Source organism: Balaenoptera borealis (assembly GCF_965194805.1).
Source record: "Balaenoptera borealis genome assembly, chromosome: 4".
NCBI classification, from domain to species: domain Eukaryota; kingdom Metazoa; phylum Chordata; class Mammalia; order Artiodactyla; family Balaenopteridae; genus Balaenoptera; species Balaenoptera borealis.
This window is the reverse complement of record NC_138861.1, coordinates 85,889,283-85,908,997: the sequence shown is the minus strand read 5'-3', so window position 1 is coordinate 85,908,997 and position 19,715 is coordinate 85,889,283. Positions and strand designations below refer to the sequence as shown.

Here is a 19,715-nt window from a genome sequence, read left to right as displayed (position 1 = left end):
TACAACTTGGAATATTGTATTTATAAGCAAAGAGTAAAAAATCATGTTTTCTGGGTCTCTCTGAGGTAGATGTAACAGAATGAATAATGCCTAATTTGTACATTTATTGTTGATGGTCTGACACTATTGATACTGCTTTTGTAGATCCTTCCCTGGTTGGGCGTGTTGGTCTTGATAATCCAGAACAAAAATCATCTCAGAGAACGGGCAAAAAATTACTGAAGACTTTAGCAGCACCTGAAATGCTACCCTTATTGGATCATTGGAACACTCATACTAAAAAAGTATCACTCAGAGAAATAATGTCAGAAGAAATTGCCTTACAGGAAAAGCATGATTTGGTATGAGTTAGTATAAATATTAAGCCTTTGTCTCTGACTCTTAATTTAATCATATGTTTACTTTTTGATTTTCATTTGATTCTACTTTTCCTAGTCTGAAATCTGTATTTTAACCTAATTGAAGTTAATGTTAAAATTGAAAAATGTTTTAAATGTAGTTTGAAGTTGGAGGTCTTTGCTTCTGGAAAATTAGTTGATATTCTATAACAGTAAGCCAATTTATGTTAAATCTGTTGTTTTAGATTTAATTTTGCAGGTGTATATATCTTATCTTTAACATTTACTTCTGTAATTTTTTAATTCTAGAAAAACATGAAAGAAATATTTCCTTTGAAGATAATTTCATTTATAAGTTAGTAATAAGAAATGACACTTGCTATTAAAGAATTGTCCATCTTTGAAACAAAATTTTTTTAGAGAAAAATTTTAGAAACTTATGAATCTGAAATTAAATACTCTTCTTTTTTATGTAACTTTTCAATTAAACAAGTTCAGACAGATATTTCACTTTGCTTTGAACTTAATTTTTGTTCTTTATTCAACATATCTAATTATATGAAGCCGTAAGAGAATTTGGTTTATTTTGCATTTCTTTTTCTTAACCTTTTTTGGAATTCTGAAAATCAGTATTAGAGAATTTCAGAATCAAAAGGGAAAAGACCTTAGAGGTTATTTAGTCCAATTCTCAAGGGAAAAAAATTTCTTAGTTGGTGATCTTAGAGCATTTTACCCTCTTTTTTCACTCATTTGACTGCTCAAAGGAACACCTTTGTATTGGCTGAAATACGTAGAATTGGGGCATAGAAAGAATGATGGGATTCTTCTACCTTCATATTTATTTCCCCCAGTTATCTTGTTAATTAAGTTGGAAATAAGCTACCATTACCATCTTTGCATGTTTACATAATCCAAAGAACAATCTCTTCAGTAGGATCTTATAATTTAGTGTTGTTTCAAATATCCTTCTTCAATTCACATATGTAATAAATTGGAGAAATAGATTTTCTTAAAAAATAAGGAAAGCCTAGAATTTATGCTCAAAATGGTGTGACACTTTTTGTTGAAATGCCATTTTCCTCTACTGAAACTTATCTTTATGGTTCTAACCTGCCTTTTAATCTCTTAGTACAATAATGAACAAAAAAGTTTCTTTGACTTTCCAACTTAAATTTTTTTTTTTTTCCTATCAGTGATTTTTGCTTTTCTTTCCATGGGTTTGGTAATAGAAGCTGTACTCTTCATCCTGAGGGTATTCCCCCTTAAAGCCTCAGTTAAGAGAATTTCTGGAGAAATTTCTCAGTAAGAGAATTTCCCAAAGGAGAAATATCATTTAAATTCTTTTAAAACAAAGCATATAAAATAAACATTAGGCATAATGTATGAATTGGATAATTAATTTTAACATGATTACGGTTATGAGTTTTCAGTTTATTGATGAGACCTTAGAATTTGTAGTTTAGAAACTCCATGATCTGGCAGATTGGTAGTAAATCTGATCACTGAATTTTTTAGTAAGGTCGGATTATAATGTATATCTTAAATAAGATGTGAATATTTAAAATTCTCAAGGTGGCTTGTTTTCATCACTCTTGTGATGTCTGATCAGTCCTTTTTACTGGTCAGATTGTCACCTATTGTGGTTCTTTTTTTATTGTTGTTTGGTGTTATAAATGGCCTAAATATGGTTAGGCTTCAAAACCAACAACTATTCCAGGATTTTCCTAAATTATTGTAATTTTTATATTTTCAGAGACACCTTTGAAATTTTATAGGAAGTTATTTTTCAGACATTAGGATTTTTGGAATAAACAAAAATATTACATAGTTAAATCACAATGTCAGTAAATTGTCTTAGAGTTAGAAATCACTTTAAGAATGATTACCATATTCCTCAATTAGAATTAAAATGGCACATTTTAGGAAAGCTCTTTCGGTTTGGCTATTTAAACAATCCAAATATGACTTTGAAAAAATAACAATTAGTAACAATTCTCATACAATTACTTTGGAGTAAATATGTTTGTGAAAAAATTTTTTTAATGTGAATTTTAAGATTTTCTGTCAACCTGAATTTGCAACTTATTTGTACATTGTAGTTTCTGCCCATTGAGGAGAATATGTTTTTGAGGACGTTGTTCACAGCATCACACAGTGTCCCTTTTATGAGGACCCATGGGAGAAATTTCTCTCAGGTCTCAGTACCAGAAAAAGCTGTACTTCTCCTGAGCAACTGGTTTGTTTTTATTTTATGGACACTGAGAATCTTTGTTTCCCCCTTTGCTTTGGCCACTAAGAAGCTAAGAACTGAATTTGTGGCCCACCTTTAGCAATTGTACAGGATTTTGTGGCATGCATTTATATACTAATTTTACTTGCTAGCTTTATCCTATATTCTTACCTTTATTTTCTCTACTCTCTGACTTCATTTATTTATATCCTGTTTATATATATATATCTACATCCTTTTTTGTATAATATGATTGAATGTGTTGGGTGTGTATATGTGAGAGTATATATACACATGCACACACATATATGTATATGTGTGATTGTGTGTATGTGTGTCTGTGTGTGTGTTAATGAGCAGCTTCAAATACTTAGTAAAAAATGGGATATAAATAAATTGTGCAAGAATACTTATATTACTAATTTCAGCCTTTAATCAGTGAAGAAAGTCTGTGACTGCTTTTAAATTATTAGTCTTTTTGCAATAAAATAACCATGCTTTTGGGTCAGCATAACTAGTATTGTAAATTCCATCATAAAGATGGTTTTTGTCTTTTTTTTGTTTGTTTTAGAAAAGGGAGCCGCTTATATTTGAAAAAGATTGTGCCACTAAACTAAAGGAGAAGCAGCTCTTTAAGATATTTCCAGCCATTAACCAAAATTTTCTGGTGGACATTTTCAAGGACCACAAGTGAGTGCTAGAAGGATTGTGTGTAGTTTCTGTTGTGATGTCATTGAAATCATATGTCATGCATTTTAACCTCTTATTTTTATTTTTCTGTTAACAAAAATAATATAGGTATATTGTAAACCATTTAAATGCAATAATGTAGAAAGTGAGGAGTTTCTGTCAATTGGTTCATATTCCTCCTCAATTTTTTCTCATATACATACACTAATGTATGTGTGTACATGTGTACCTATTTGCTTTTGTGTCTATATAAACACAAAAATAGGTTGTGTTTTATGTACTATTTTGTAGTTTTACTGTTATTTATTTTTTCTGTCCATACTTTGTGATCTGCTCTTTTCTTTTTAAAGTCTACAAAGTATTCCATAGTATTCTTAAGTGATTTCTTAAAGTACCGTAGTTTCTTTAAACATGCTCTGTTTATGGGCTTTTTGACTGTCAGAAAAGTTGGAAACCATGTTGCACTGAGCACCCTTCAACATACATTTTTGTGTGCGTGGGTGAATGTTATTGTAGGCTAGTTCCTAAAAGTGAAATTGCTGGTCCAGAGTGTGTACATTAAATTTTTTTACAGCTAATGCCAAATTTCCTTTTAAAAGGGCTTTCCATATTAGTTATATGCACTGATAGCGTAACCTGCCCTGGATATTAAGAATCTTTTAATTTTTTGCCAGTCTGGTGCGAAAAATATTTCATTGCTGTTTAAATTTTTATTTTCCTTATTACTACTGAGGTTGAGCTTTTTTTCCATTAAATTCTTTTTATATTAATTGCTTACCCTTTGTCTGTCTTCCTTTTGGCTGTTTGTATTTCTTTCTAGATCTGTGAGAACTCTTTATTTATCATGTGTAGTTATCTTTGTTAATATAGATTATAGTAATTTTTCCTGACATAGCCATATACATATTTTAATTCATGTTTTATCAGAAAGTCTTTTCCCTTATTGGTTCTGAGTTTTATCACTTTTTAAGAAAATCTGTCCTACCCCAATATTATGAAAATATATTCTGCAGTATTTTTAGTAGTTAAATTTAAAAAGTTTATCTAGCATTTTTATGTGTATGGTATGAAGTAGAGTTTAACTTAATTGTTTTTTCCAAATGATTAACTGGATGAATAGGTCACCTTTACCCACTGATACAACATATAACTACTAATATTTACTACATTCTCAAATATACATTTTCTTTTATAGACTCTTTGATTCCATTGAGCTATTTGGTCCTAAGTTTCCACCATCTTGTTTTAATTATTGTGGTGTTGTAGTGTGTTTCGATGCTTAGTATGTTAGGAATGCTTCTGGTTTGAGTAATACATACTTTCGATCTTAATGTATTCCTTAAATTCCTATTTTAGCAAGAGTTGTTTTAAACAGATGCCTTTTTAGAATCTTTGGAGAATCCAATATAGATTTTTTTTCTTTAGTTTATTAGTATATGTCATGTCAGTCACAGTAATTTCTGGAATAAAAAAATCTTTCAGGTTTTGTTTTTTTCCTTTAATGTAGTGTCAGAATTGATTTCAGGATTTTTGTAACAGTAGTTAAATGAGATAAGTCTGTGATATCTTTGTCAGATTTTGGTTTTAGGGTTTCATTTGGTGTTTGGCTTAATAAAAGAACCTGGCAAGACTGCCATTTTTCTCTGTGCTCTGGAAAGTTTAAATATATTAGTACCTTGAAGGTTCTGGGGTTGTGCCTTTTTAGGGGGAAGGTGTCTTCGCTTTTCTTTAGGGAGAAGGTCTTTTCACTATCTTTTTAGGGGTATTGCTTTATTCAGATGTTTGCTTTTTTTCCATGAGTCTTTTCTGGTAGTTTGTCTTCTAGAAAATCATCAGGTTTATTATTGTTAAGTTGTATATAATATTCTGTGGTAATTAAAAACATTATTTTGTATTTGATCATGTCCTTTTTTCCTTTCCGAATGTTTTTTTTCTATTTTCTTTGTTTTTGCTGTTTATCAGATTGGCCCTTTTAAAGAACAGGCTCTTGGTTTATTGATCAAAGTCTTTTATATTCTCTAATCATTTATTTTTGGTGATTCTTTTCTATTTTTGATGGTTCCTTTCTCTTTAAATTTGTTATGTTTTCAATTCCTTGGTTAGTTTGTTTCCTTTCAATCTTTAATAACAAATATACTTAAGGGTGTGAATTTTTTTCTGTATAATGTTTTTGATATATATGTAATGTTTTGATTTTGATATGTAGTATTTTCATTTTTTTCTAAATAATCTCTAATTCACTTTGACTTTCTCATTTATCCAAGAGTTTTATATTTTCTAAATGGTTTGATAGTTTGGTGGGGGGGTGGGGATTTCTGTTTGTTTTGTTGTGTTGGGGTATAAGAATGCAGCCTGAAAGAGTCCTACTTTTTGGAAGTTGAGATTTTCTTTGTGGTTTAATACATGATCAGTTATTATAAATATTGCACAAAGTGCCTTTTTAAAAAAAATATTTATTTATTTACTTATTTATTTGGCTTCTTCGGGTCTCAGTTGCGGCATGCGGGATCTTTCGTTGCAGCGTGCTGACTTCTCTTTAGTTGTGGCTCGCGGGCTGCAGACCGCGCAGGCTCAGTAGTTGCGGCACGTGGGCTTAGTTGCCCCGCGGTCTGTGGGATCTTAGTTCCTGACCAGGGATTGAACCCACGTCCCCTGCAATTGGAAGGTGGATTCGCAACCACTGGACCACCAGGGAAGTCCCTGAAAGTGCTTTTGAAAAAGAATATTTTCTGCTGAGTATGCAGAGTTCTAAATATGTCTCTTGAATCAAGTTTTTCATGGTATTATTTCAATCCACAACTTTTCTATTTATTTTTGCTACCTAAACAGCTGTTTTCTTAGAGTTATGTGTTAAAATATCCCAAGGCACTGGGGGTTAGGAGGGTGGTGCTGGCATATGGCAATGGCAACTCTCTTCTATGGGGACCTAGGGCAAGAAGCCCTGATGTGAGATTACCCAGAGTTGTGGTTCCCCAGGCAAGGTAAGGGGACTGAGTTGAGTCCTTCCTCTCGATGCTTAGAGTGATTGGTCAGTCAGGCCCCTTGGGGCAGGTATTATGGTATTAAATGATTACCTCCATTTGCTCCATTTGTCTGCCAACAGCTGGATAATTGTCTCAGTTACCAGTAGCTTCAGTTTCACCCCGGTAAGAAGGGTAGGTTCGTTCAGTTACTGCAGTATATGCCTGCAGTGTCATCTTCCAGGGCCATGCACTGCTAACAGCACCTGTGGTGGAGACTGGCTTCCAGCCCTAGGAGTGGGCAAGCCAGGTGATTTTAAGAACTAGTTAGGATGTGGTTAATTTCTGGTAGCTTCTAGCCCCTAGAAACCCCTATTTGTTGAGCATATGTGAGGCGGCAAGATGAGAGTGCTCAAGGAGAATTGGTAGTCCCAAATGGTTCCCCTTCAAGGGTTATCTTTAATAAATTGAAGAAGAGCAAAATATCACAGTATTTTGGATAACTATTTATCACATTTCAAAAACAGTCCTTTGTGGTCAGCTCTTCATTATCTGGCCATTGGAAAAGATCAGAGGCATAAATAGTCTGAAATAATGAGCAGTATAAAATCATTTATAATTTGCTTTGGAATGAGTTTCTTTGGATACGGGGACATTAGCGTTTCAGGTGTTTGTCAAATTTTGTAGAATTTCATATTCCACATAATATAGTATCACCATGAAAATATGCCTAAATAATATAGGGGTGGGAGGTAAGGTAGTGTTTTAGTTTTTCCTTTCTATATCCCTGCTTAGAATTTCTTTCACTAGAACGCCATGGTATAAGTAAAATGTAAAATTTGACAGGATAAAAATGTCAGTTAAAGGATTTATTGTCTGTTTTTATTTATTTATTTATTTATTTATTTATTTATTTTTGTCTGCGTTGGGTCTTCGTTTCTGTGCGAGGGCTCTCTCCAGTTGAGGCAAGCGGGGGCCACTCTTCATCGCGGTGCGCGGGCCTCTCAGTATCGCGGCCTCTCTTGTTGCGGAGCACAGGCTCCAGACGCGCAGGCTCAGCAGCTGTGGTTCACGGGCCCAGTTGCTCCGCAGCATGTGGGATCTTCCCAGACCAGGGCTCGAACCCGTGTCCCCTGCATTGGCAGGCAGATTCTCAACCACTGCGCCACCAGGGAAGCCCCTATTGTCTGTTTTTGATGTTTGAAGGAAACTGAAACCATGTGTGAATCCAACAAGGGACTTAAGTATAGGTGATTAGATGAAAGAAAGATTTGTGGAAAATTTACCTGGAATAAAAGATAAGAAAATGAATTAATTATCAATATGTTACTTTTTGGTATTCATTTAAAAAATTAGTTTTTGAGAGCCTCTAACTTGACACTTTCCCTCTGTTCATTCTTGAGTCTTGAGATACACAATGAGCATTTAATTTTCATGTTTAAAACTTAGAAGTGAGCCAATTTTTCATATTCTTCTAAGATTTTGAAAGATTGCTTATGTTAATGTTTCCACATAACTTTTATTTTCATTTATTGACCTCATATTTGTACTTCAACTCTCTACAGCTATTCATTAGAACACACAGTGCAATTTCTAAATTGTGTTCTTGAAGGAGACCCTGTAAAAACGGTGGTAGCACAAGAGTTTGTTCACCAAAATGAGAATGTCACTTCTCATACTGCACAGAAGTCTAAGGAGAAAAAGGTATAGAGCTACTTAATTTTTTACAGTAATGGTAAATAATTGTGTGTGAAAATATCATTGGTTTGTTAGATAGTTTAATGATTATTTCTCACCATTTTTCATAGACTGGAAATTTAACCACCAATAGCATATTTGGTTTAGAATATCTGTTTGCTCAAAATAGTGAATTTATGGCTGATTATATTTTTTTCTTTAAAGCCTTTGTGCACAACAAGCATTGGAATTTCTGTAACTTTTTATGTGTAGACTATACAGTAGAGTATGAGGCTTGATTGAATAGCAGTGGGTGTAATATGATGGGTCTTAGGGCATAAATAATGTGGGTGGCAATGTTTAGCCATTTGAGAAGCTACCAAGCATTTTCCCCAAATGGCTACATTCTTTTGCATTTCCATCAGCAGTGTATGAGGGTTACAATTTCCCCACATCCTCTCTGACACTTGTTATCATCTGTCTTTTTGATTATAGCCATCCTAGTGGGTGTGAAGTTGTTTTATGGGTACTGGGATTTGTTTTAATCAGGTATGGTAAGACACCCAGAGATGGAAATGTTGTGAAGGAAGTTTATTATACTCACAGATCCCTAGAAATGGGAGGCATGGCCCAAAGCCACATGAGGAAGCACCAGGGTCAAGGAGGCAAAGGAAGTAGGGGGGAAACGTGGGCAAGAGCCTTTTTTGTGGTGTCTGCGGGAAGGACTGGGCAAGGCAGAGTAATAAGCAGGTTTAGGATGGACTAGTTTGAATAATTTCAGCAGGCTCTGGGGCATAGGAACTGTCCCTAGTCTTCTGGTACCTGGCTTCGGTGATCAGGGTATATAGATGGTGGCCAGAGAGTGAGAGCCCCATAAAGAAGGTAGTTGGGGGTATGGGCTCTAGATTGGATGGTTTGCATATATAAAGTGTTCTAGCAAGTGAGTTGTTTCCTATCTCTAGGAATTAGCTAACCCCAAGGTGGTGGGTGCTGTGTCTCCAGGGGTCAGCAAGGCCCCAGATGTCAAAGCATCAGAATACAGGAAATAAAAGACGTGGCTAATACAGAAGTGGTATCTCATTGTGATTTTGATTTGCATTTCCCTGATTACTGGTGATGTTGAGCATCTTTTCATGTGCTTATTGGCCATTTGTATATCTTCTTTGAAGAAATGTCTATTAATATCCATTACCCATTACAATTAAAAAATTCTCTAGTTGTATGAATTTTTATATAGTCTACATACAAGACCCTTATCAGACATATGACTTGCAGAATTTTTCCCGTTCCAAGGGTTGTCTTTTCACTTTTTTGATGATGTCCTTTGAAGCACAAAAGTTTTAAAAATTGATCACGTGCAATTCTTCTTTTTTCTTTTGTTGGATGTACTTTTGGTGTCATATCTAAGAAACTATTGCCTAATCCAAGGTCATGAGGACTTACACCTGAGTTTTCTTCTAAGAGTTTTATAGTTTTAATGCTTACATTTAGAGCTTTGATCTATTTTGGGTTAATTTTTGTATATGGTGTGAGATAGGGGTCCAGGTTCATTCTCTTGCATGTGGATATCCAGTTGTTACAGCACCACTTGTTGCAAAGACTGCTTTTCCCCATTGAATTTTCTTAGCACCCTAGTTGAAAATGAATTGACTATAAATTTATCACTAGACTCTCAGTTTCATTCTGTTGATCTGTATGTCTCTCATTATGCCAGTACCGCAGTCTTGATTACTGTAGCTTTGTAGTAAGTTTTGAAATTAGGAAGTGTGAGTTTTCAACTATTTTCAGGATTATTTTGTCTAGTCTGGCCCCCTTGCATTTCCATGTGAATTTTAGGATCAGCTTGTCAATTTCTGCAAAGAAGCCAGTTGGAATTTTCATGGGGATTGTGTTGAGCCTGTGGATCAATTTGAGGAGTATTGCAATCTTAACAATATTGTCTTCCAATTCATGAATATGGAGTACCTTTCGATTTATTTAGGTCCTCTTAATTTCATTCAACAGTGTGTTGTAGTTTTGAGTATAAGTTTTACATGCCTTTTTAAAAATTTATTTCTAAGCATTTTAGTTTTTTTGATGCTATTATAAATGAAATTGGTTTCTTAATTTTATTTTTGGATAGTACATTGCAAATACATAGAAATACAGTTGATTTTGTATATTAATCTTGTATTCATTTTAGGCTTTTTTTTCTTTTTTAAACAGTCCTCAATCATCCTGCTATACTTACTTATTAATAAGACCACTCAGGGATAGTGGAGCACCACTTGTGTGTTGCCTTTGTTCTTTGAATATTTCACCATCACTTAGCTGATATGTAGAACTTAGGTAATTTTGGTTTTCATGTGATCTGTTAGTGTGTACACGGAGCAGGAACCAAGTGATACCACTGATGCCTGTGTTCATCATGGATAGGTGCAGTATATTATAAGATTCAGGGAGTGTACAAGATGATGATGAGACCTTCAGTGCCAAACTGGGAATGAAGATTACTTTTTCACCGGATAATAGAGCAAGGCACTCTTGGTCATTATGGCGATAGAGGAAGTGACGGGGACAAAGTGTGCTTGCTCAAAGTGGGAGATGGTTAGAAAATGTTGGAATCAGAAAAGGGATTTTGTGAGTTGTGTAAATGTTGGCCAGAACGTAAATTTGGGTAAGTTATACTGGAGATTATTCTAAGCCTTTCTCAAAAAAACGTAGGTAGGTGTCACAACACTGATAAAAATCTTTTAAGATTTGTGAGCAGAATAGTCTGTCTTTGATATCCCAGGATCCCAAGGGATCAGAGATACTAAAGGGGAGTATCATGATACCAGTAACATTTTGGTTTATCTGCTTTGTTCAAGAAACTAACATTTATTTAAAACTGTGTTTTATTAATACTACTACTTTTTCCCTTTAGCTTTTAATAAAATTTGCAAGTTTGTTACCATTGGAAATGGTTTTGGTATAATAGTACATCACGCTTTCAAGTGACACTAATTACATAAATTCTTAGGCAGCATGTATTTCACTTGGCCCTTGTTAATGAAGTTATAGTAAACCACATCACTATGAAAGGGTTGTAAAAATAAATTTTGGTTTTATTTTAAAAGAGAGTAGCTATTTGATAAAGTATCTCTCATTATGTACTGTCTGTTTTTGGCCACGCCATGTGGCTTGCGGGATCTTGGTTGCCCCACTAGGGATTGAACCCCGGCCTCTGGCAGTGAAAGTGCCGAGTCCTAACCACTGGACCGCCAGGGAATTCCCTGTTTTTTCTTTTTTAAAAATAAGAAATGAAGGGTCCCTTCCCAGAGAACCAAATGTAATTTGCATTTTTTAGTATGAACACCAACAGAGAGAGGCTTTAAAGCTATGAAATGTTTATGTCCATATTGTTAGGCACTATGGGCTTTTTAAAGGTCATAGAAAGTGTTTTTATTATCCTCTCCCTGGAAAATCTTTGATTTTATCAGGGATGCAAGCCATATACTCACAGAATATTTAAACGTTAATATGAAAGAAGCTTGTGATTATTTACTACTGAGCGTGACATAAGGATGTAGGTCCTATGAATATTCTTAGGTAAGAGAGAGCCTTGCGTTTGTTGCAAAAAATAAATTGACTGTATATTTACAGATTTTTGACTGTGGTAATGAGTTAGGAATATGGTGACGCGTTTATTTTATTCTTTTCTATTTGGTGGAGAGCGTTGAGGCATATTTGTGTAATAATTATTATTTTCATTAACCTTGTGTTTTAAATTAGAGTTAGTTTAGTTTCTTTAATTTAAGGTCCCATATGGGTAACAACTACTTGATGATATTTCAGAAAACTCAAAAAGTCAACACTACCATAGCGGCTAGTTGGTAGTCAGCTGATTGAAAACTGCCCATAAACCTCCTTATGATTTTCTACCTACTATAAGGCATGGTTACTCCACATGCCTTTCTGTTTTAACAAGAATATTATTCAATTACTTTATCAATTGGTTTTTTAAAAATATTGAAATATGCCATTACTGCCTTCAGTGGTTGGACTGATCCTTTGAATGGATTTACAAACTAAAATTTGGAAAATATTGCATTAGATAAATGAGCATTATTCCTTGAATATCTTGTATTCTCTCTTTTGGCTTGATTTTTTTTTTAATTTTCATAATTTTAGAGAACTTTTTAACATCTTCTAAGATAAGAATGGTTAAAGAAGGAGTACCCTTATGTCATGAAAAGGTTAACAATAGTTGCTAAGTGCATGACTTACTAGATAGACAGTAGGGAGAGTCTGTTTTTTAAGAAGAAAGATAAAAATCAGTAGAGCCCAGTTTTCATGTACATTTTTTTGAAGGTAAAGTTTGTGCTTTCTACTTTCGTTCGTATTTTACTTATTGTGTAACACCTTAAAGGCAAAGAAATTGAAAGAGACTGAAGATATACCAAGCGAGCCATCTTTCCAGGATTTTGAGTACCCAGAGTATGATGACTACAGGGCAGAGGCTTTCCTGCACCAGCAGAAGAGGATAGAATGCTATAGCAAGGCAAAAGAAGCTTATCGGATGGGGAAGAAAAATGTTGCCACGTTTTATGCCCAGCAAGTAAAGAGGAAAATTATTTTTTCTTTGTCACTTACAACGTCTGAATAATCTTGACACAGATAATACTCATACTGTGACTTGATTAAGTTATTCTGGGGAATGTACATTGTATAAGTGATATAAAGTATCCTAATATCTAAGAAATGTATGGTTCTGAGAATTCCGACAGTCCATATTTTCTTTTAGGTTGGATTCTCTCATTCAGTACTGCTTCTAAACAGATACGAATTTTCTGGAGGAAAGGAAGCAGAATGTTAATATTGGCCATCCCAGGGTGGGATTACAGAGGTCTTGTGCTTTCTATCATGCTTGAATTTTAAGTTGTGTATCACTGTCATAGTCAGAAAAAGAAAGTTACATTAATATCTTTCAGGGAAGTAAAATTTCTACCTGGGCTCATTCGGCATGGTATTACAAGAAACCTGATTGATTTACTTTCTGTTTTTTGTGGTTCCATATCGCTTACTTTTTTATGATGGAGCAGAAAAAGGTGTCAAACCGGTATAACCTTGTGAGCAATAATGGCAAAAACCTTGAGGGATGACTTCAGGGGTAACTACAAGGTTTTAAAGGGTTGAGACTCGGGATTATCAAAAGATAAACCAGTGGATTCCTTCTTGAGATGTGTGTTGTTTATTTAAGTGTCCCTTTCCTATGATTTTTGGATCAGAGAATGTGTTAGAAATGATGATTTAGTAGTTTAAGAACTATGTTATTAGTCCACTGAAATTCACCTAAATTTTGGTGCATTCTTGCATATTAGCCCATTGCATTATTTAAAATTTTACATTTGTTGTTGCCTTTTTTGTTCTTCCTTTTATTTGGGGCACTATTTGTTTCCTCATTGCTTACTAAGTAGCAGATATCAAAAGTGATTACTGATGATATGTTTATAATTAAAGGGTAGTCTCCATGAGCAGAAGATGAAAGAAGCCAATCACCTTGCTGCTGTGGAGATCTTTGAGAAAGTCAATGCCTCCCTGCTGCCACAGAATGTTTTAGACCTCCATGGGCTGCATGTGGATGAGGCTATAGAACATTTGATGACAGTTTTACAGCAGAAAACTGAAGGTAGGACTATAGTCATGACAGATTTTCACAAATTCAAGGGAGTCTGAATGTGCAGGCTGAGGATATCTGTGCCACATTTATAGATGTTTGTATTAGATTCATTCTTCAAGAAAACCTTGGGAAAGAATTCTAACTGCCATGTCCATTAACATTTTTATTTTCCTGTTTCAGTTATGTTTGTATTCCTTTGTTATAATTGTCAAAGGGAGGGCATGATGTAATCTGAGATTCCTCTGGACCATTCAGGAATGTAATACATCTTTGTTCAGTAGACATTTATTAAAGCTAATAGATACTTATTAGATGTCAGTTGCTCAACAGATGTTTAATAAAATGCAGAAGTAAATTAGGTGATAGGATTTTTATAGAATTATCATAAAGGCAGGATTTCTGAGTGTTTGCATTATGGTGGTATGCCCTTCTCCCTTTCTGCTTGTATTTTGTCTTTGCGGGTCAGTAGGAATGCTACTGCCTGCCTCTTACAATCAATATCGTGTACTTTATATACGTTAACGTATCTTGTTGGTTTATCATCTTGTTTCCTTTTCATCACCAGATGGTAGCACTTGGGAAAATTCAGTCTGTTGTACTCTAATACTAGGGAGTCGTCTCCTCTTAGCACTACTAGGATATTTTTGAATTCTCAACTTGGCTTTCTCTTTGTCTTACATTTTATTGTGGAGACATGGAATCCATGCCTCAGTTATTACCCTGTGGTTCCATAATACTGCTCTGTCATTGATAGCTGTATTGTTCTGGTTAATTAATTTACATATATTTTAGAAAGTTTTATACTATACGTTATATAGGTTTATCAGTTCAGCACATATAGGTTTTACAATTCAGTTGTAATTAAATGCTTGATTAAATATATTTGATATAAAAAGTTTATCATGAAAACCACATTGAAAAAGTTGCGAGTAAAATAACGAACACCTGTACCCATGAATGTAAGTAACAAGTGATAACATTTTACTGTATGTGCTCCATATATATATATATATATATATATATATATATATTTTGTTCCTCCCTTAGCATTATCCCCAATCCTTTTCTCTTTCTTCTCTCCCTTTCTGATGGAAATCAGCATCCTTCAGTTTGGTCTGCATCATCCTGGCCAGTTTTGAAAATACCTTTACTACGTGTATCGTACATTCATCCATAATTGGTCTATAGTATCCTTTTTGTGAGTTTTAAAAAATGAACATACATGGTGTCACACTATATCGTCAGCCAAGCCACTTATTTTATTTTTACCCAATACAGTTTTCAAGATATACTCATCTAGACGGATTGAGTTTTTTTTTTTTATTATAACTGCTGTGTAGTATTGTATGACCTTATCATAATGTATCCATCCCTCTATTGATGGACGTTTAATTATAATGTTGCAGTGAGCTTTATTTTGCATATCAACATGTGTACTCTTATCACTATCCTTTTTCCTAGCTTTTTATATTGAAAAATTAAAAACCTGCAGAGAAGTTGAAAGAATTGTACAATATACATATTGTACAAATTTTGTACAATATATGATTTGCACATATATCCTTTACCTAGATTGATCAGTCATCAACATTTGGCCATATTTGTTTATCTCTCTAGAATTTCTTTCTGCTGAACCATTTGAGAATAAGTCTCATTAAACATTGTGGTGCTTTACTTTCGCATACCTCAGCATGTTTATCTCTTCAGGACAAATTCATTCTCCTACATAATCACAATACATTATCACTTTTACGATATTTAACATTGTTATAAAGATGTTGTCTAATATACAGGCCATATTTAGATTTTTCCAGTTATATGGAAATGTCCTGTGTAGCTGTGCCATGTTCCACCCCCAATCCAGGATCTAGTCGTGCATCATATATTCTAGTTGATTGTCCCAAATCTGTAACCTCCTATAATATAGAAGACTTCCTCAGTCTGTTTTTTGTTTTCCATGTTATTGACATTTTTAAAGACTCCACGCCAGTTGTTTGGTAGATTGCCCTACAATTTTAATTTGTCTTGATTGTTTCTTCATGATTAGATTCAGTTTAAAATTTTCTTGGTGAAAATACTGCATAGGAGATGTTAGGTCATCCTTGGTGAACTAATCAAGAGACATATATGGTCAGTTTGCCCCAGTATTGGTGGTGTTAAGTTTGATTTCTTAGCTTAATGTGGGACTCTATCATATCAGATTTTGCTTTGTAAATATACCTTTTTTCCCTTTGTAATCAATTAGTAAATATTGGTGATTGATACTTTGTGACTGTGTGAATAACTGTTCTCATTTTGCCTAATGATTTTAGCATCCACAGATAATCCTTGTCTGAATCAATTATTATATTGGTGGTTACATAATGGTGTTTTTAAAAAAATTTATTAATTTATTAATTTTTAAAAATTTATTTATTTTTGGCTGTGTTGGGTCTTCGTTGTTGCACGTGGGCTTTCTCTAGTTGCGGTGGCTTCTCGTTGCAGAGCACTGGCTGTAGGCACGCGGGCTTCAGTAGTTGTCGCATGCGGGCTCTGTAGTTGTGGCTCACGGGCTCTAGAGCGCAGGCTCAGTGGTTGTGGCGCACGGGCTTAGTTGCTCCGCGGCATGTGGGATCTTCCAGGACCAGGGATCAAACCCATGTCCCCTGCATTGGCAGGAGGATTCTTAACCACTGCGCTACCAGGGAAGTTCTCATAATGGTGTTTTATAATTTGTGTTCCTTCTCTGTTTATTAGCAGACATTCTTTGATAAAGTAGAGGATCCCCCTCCCCCAGTTGTTTTTTAAATAGAATTTTGAAAATCTTGGAGAAAGAACTAGAAAACAACAACAATAAAGATTAGAAAAGAGAAAATTTAAGAGTGGTTTAAATATATTATTTAATCTGGAGAAAAGAAAAGCAGAAGTATTATATGGAAGTATTATAAGGGAATATTTTGTCTATAGAGGATGAGTAAATCATTTACTCAATAAAATTTGATTATCTTCTATATTCTAGACATCAGGGATAAAGCAGTGAAAAAGACACACAATCTCTGTCTTTATGGAGTTTGCCATCTAGTAGGATAGATGACATTGAATAAATAGTTACATAAATGGTTAGCATTGTGATAAGAAAGTTCAGGTTGCTATGTTTCATTTAGCATAAATTCCCAGATCCCTACATAATTGTTCCTTGTCCTGTCTCTACATTCTCATCTCGTGTTTTGCTTCTTCTCCTTTTCTTTATGTTTATCTACATTATCATTTGTTGACCTCCAGATTAAATTAGGCTCCCTATTGAAAGCCTCTCATAGTACTCCTCTGTATCACAGTACTTATAAAAAGCTTGCTGTATAATTGATTATTAAATGTCCATCTTTTTGGCCAAGAATTGAGTCAGTGATGATTATTGAATCATTATTGTATATTGAACCTTTCATTCACCACTTTAAAAAACTTTTGAATAAATGACTGAATAAAGGGTAGGTACTCCTCTCATTTTATAGATAAGGAAACTGATGGTATAAATAGTTTAATAAAGTGGAAAATAGTAAGTGTCGGTAAGGATATAGAGAATTGGAACCCTCATATATTGCTGGTGGGAATGTTAAATGGTACAACCACTGTGGAAAAGGTTGACATTCCTTGAAAGATTAAACACAGAGCTACCATATGACCCAGCAGTTCTGCTCCTAGGTTTGTACACAAGAGAACTGAAAACACAATTCATCCACACAAAAGCTGGTACACGAATGTTCATAATAGCCAAAAGGTGGAAACAACCCAAATCTATCAACTGGTGAATGGACAAAATGTGGTATATCCATACAATGGAATATAATTCAGCCATAAAAAGGAATGAAATGCTGATATGTGCTACAACATGGATGAACTTTGTAAACATTATGCAGTGTGAAAGAAGCCAGATACAAAGGGCCACATATTACACGATTTCCATTTATTGTACATGAAATGTCTAGAATGGGCAGATCAATAGAAACAGAAAGTACATTAATGTTTGCTGGGACTGGAAAGGGGGGGATGGAGATTGACTGCTAACAGGAACAGAATTTCTTTTTGAGGTGATGGAATGTTCTGGAATTAGATCGTGTTGATGGTTACACAACATTGTAATAATGTACTAAAAACTACTGAATTGTACATTTTAAAATCATGAATTTTATGTTAGGTGAATTTTATCTCAATAGAAAAAATTATGAGAATAAAAGTGTTAAATAATTTGTGTAAGGTGATACTGGATCAGACCCAAGATACAAACCCTTTTTGGAAGCCAAAGCCCATCTTGTGCGTGCTACCTGTGGTAGCCTGTAGTTACTGACATCACCAGCAGATGGTAGTATTGTTGAATAGAAATGTGTCCAGGGGAAAAATCTGTGGCTCTGCCCCGCATTGCTTTTAGTCATAAAAGATGATTGTCAAAATTGGGGATGAATTAAAAAAAAAAAAAAGATATCTGACCCTTTTGTGTCTTCTTATTGAAATATACACCACTACTACTCATGAAGCTTCTTTTGCCCCCAAATAACCAGAAACAGGTAAAGCCTTTAGATCTGACTACTACTTTATACAGATTTATAGGGAACAGAGGAACATGTTAGATGGCACCATGGGGATACAGTCAGCAAAATCCAGACTGTAAATATCTAGGATAAATGATCTCATTTTTTCCACAAATTGTAAAAAATAAAGATAAGAAAAGAAAGCGCACGCACACACACACACAGGGGGAAGGAGAACCTTTAGATTAAAAGTTAAGAAATATATCAACCAAATACAATGTGTGGACTTGTTTCAACCCTGATTCAAACAAATCACAGTAAAAACATTTTTTTGAGACTACTGGGAGACATTTTTAGCCATTTTTAGAAACATATTAAGGAACTATTTTTAACTTTGTACCATATGATGGTGACATTGTGGTTATGTTTTTTTTAAAGAGTCCTTTTTGAATACATACTGAAATATTTACAGTTGAAATGATAAGAAACCTGAGATATGCTTAAAAATCAGTTTAAAAAGGTGATAAGCAGGATTAACCTGAAATTTGGGAACCTGAGCATATTATATTAATTCATTCAATAAACATCCTCTGACACCCTACTTTGAGGCATGTGAGAACATTTTCAGAGCAGTAAGTAAACTGTTGAAAGGTGAAATGATGTAAATAACTGACTTAACTGATGAGAGGAGCGGTAGTGAAGGAGTGATGAGAGCTGAATTATGGTTAGTTGAGAGTTTTTTTTTTAAAGTAAGCATTTATTTGTAATATCACATACATAAAGAACAATGCACAAATGATTATTGTATAGCGTAAAAACTTTTTACAAAGTGAATACCCGTGTATAGCCATCACCCAGAGAGAGTTGAATTTTGAACAAAATGTTGCTTGGAGTTATGGAGGTGGATCTTAAGCAAAGAAGGAAGTATAAATGCAGGAGCAACATATCCACTAAAATTCTAGTCCAAATATTGCCCTGGAGATATGAGACTCGAAAAACAATCTGTTTGTGGATCTGATGGAGTCTTAGGGCAACTTACTGAGCAGAATATGGAATGTTTATGTGTATATGTATTTTATGCTAAAAGTCAAAACTTGTGCTATTTATAACTGAGGAACAAGTATCTATTGAATTATTAAATCAATTCCTATTATTAACAGGGTTTTTTTGTTATTTTATTGTAGCTATTACTGACTTTCAGGATTTATATACTTGATTTTCACAAGGTCATTTCCAAAGCAGGAGCTGTGGTCTTTTAAGAGTCTCAGGTTCATTCGATATTTTAAAATCATCTGTTTGGAAGAGTTTCTTAAGTTAATAATTGATTATCTTTAGCAGTAAGACTGCAGTCCATGCTCTAATTAGTGGATTTGCTAATGGCTGTTCCTGAGGATGATATTCTATAAAGCAGTTGCCTTATACCCCATTTTATTGATAAGGAAATAGGCACAGATAGGCTAAGTAATTGTCCATGGTCCTATCACACAGTCATTTAGTGGCAGAGCTGCTAATCAGACCAAAGCTGGGTGGCTTCAGAGTAATAGAGTTGTTGTAAAGATTCTTAGTTAATAAATATAAGTCACTTAAAGCAGTGCCTGACTCCATGTGTGTAATAATTGTTAAGTATCGTTAATATTATTGTTGTCATCATTATTTCAGAGAGAAATTCTGATAGTA

The 19,715-nt window shown here is 34.3% G+C and overlaps 1 protein-coding gene across 17 annotated transcripts in view; it reads left to right on the top strand.

The window, feature by feature from the left end:
- N4BP2 (NEDD4 binding protein 2) overlaps nt 1-19,715 on the top strand; it is a 107,027-nt gene that overhangs the window by 55,694 nt on the left and 31,618 nt on the right. For 12 of the 17 annotated variants that reach the window (XM_082390408.1, XM_082390406.1, XM_082390397.1 and 9 more), the window contains 6 exons: nt 145-341; nt 2,438-2,533; nt 3,140-3,258; nt 7,784-7,922; nt 12,286-12,474; nt 13,377-13,545. In XM_082390408.1, coding sequence (XP_082246534.1) covers nt 145-341; nt 2,438-2,533; nt 3,140-3,258; nt 7,784-7,922; nt 12,286-12,474; nt 13,377-13,545 — 909 coding nt within the window. Of the gene's footprint in view, nt 1-144; nt 342-2,437; nt 2,575-3,139; nt 3,259-7,783; nt 7,923-12,285; nt 12,475-13,376; nt 13,546-14,635; nt 17,993-19,715 lie in introns of those variants that run through there. The other 5 variants (XM_082390407.1, XM_082390409.1, XM_082390412.1 and 2 more) reach the window with 5 other exon arrangements.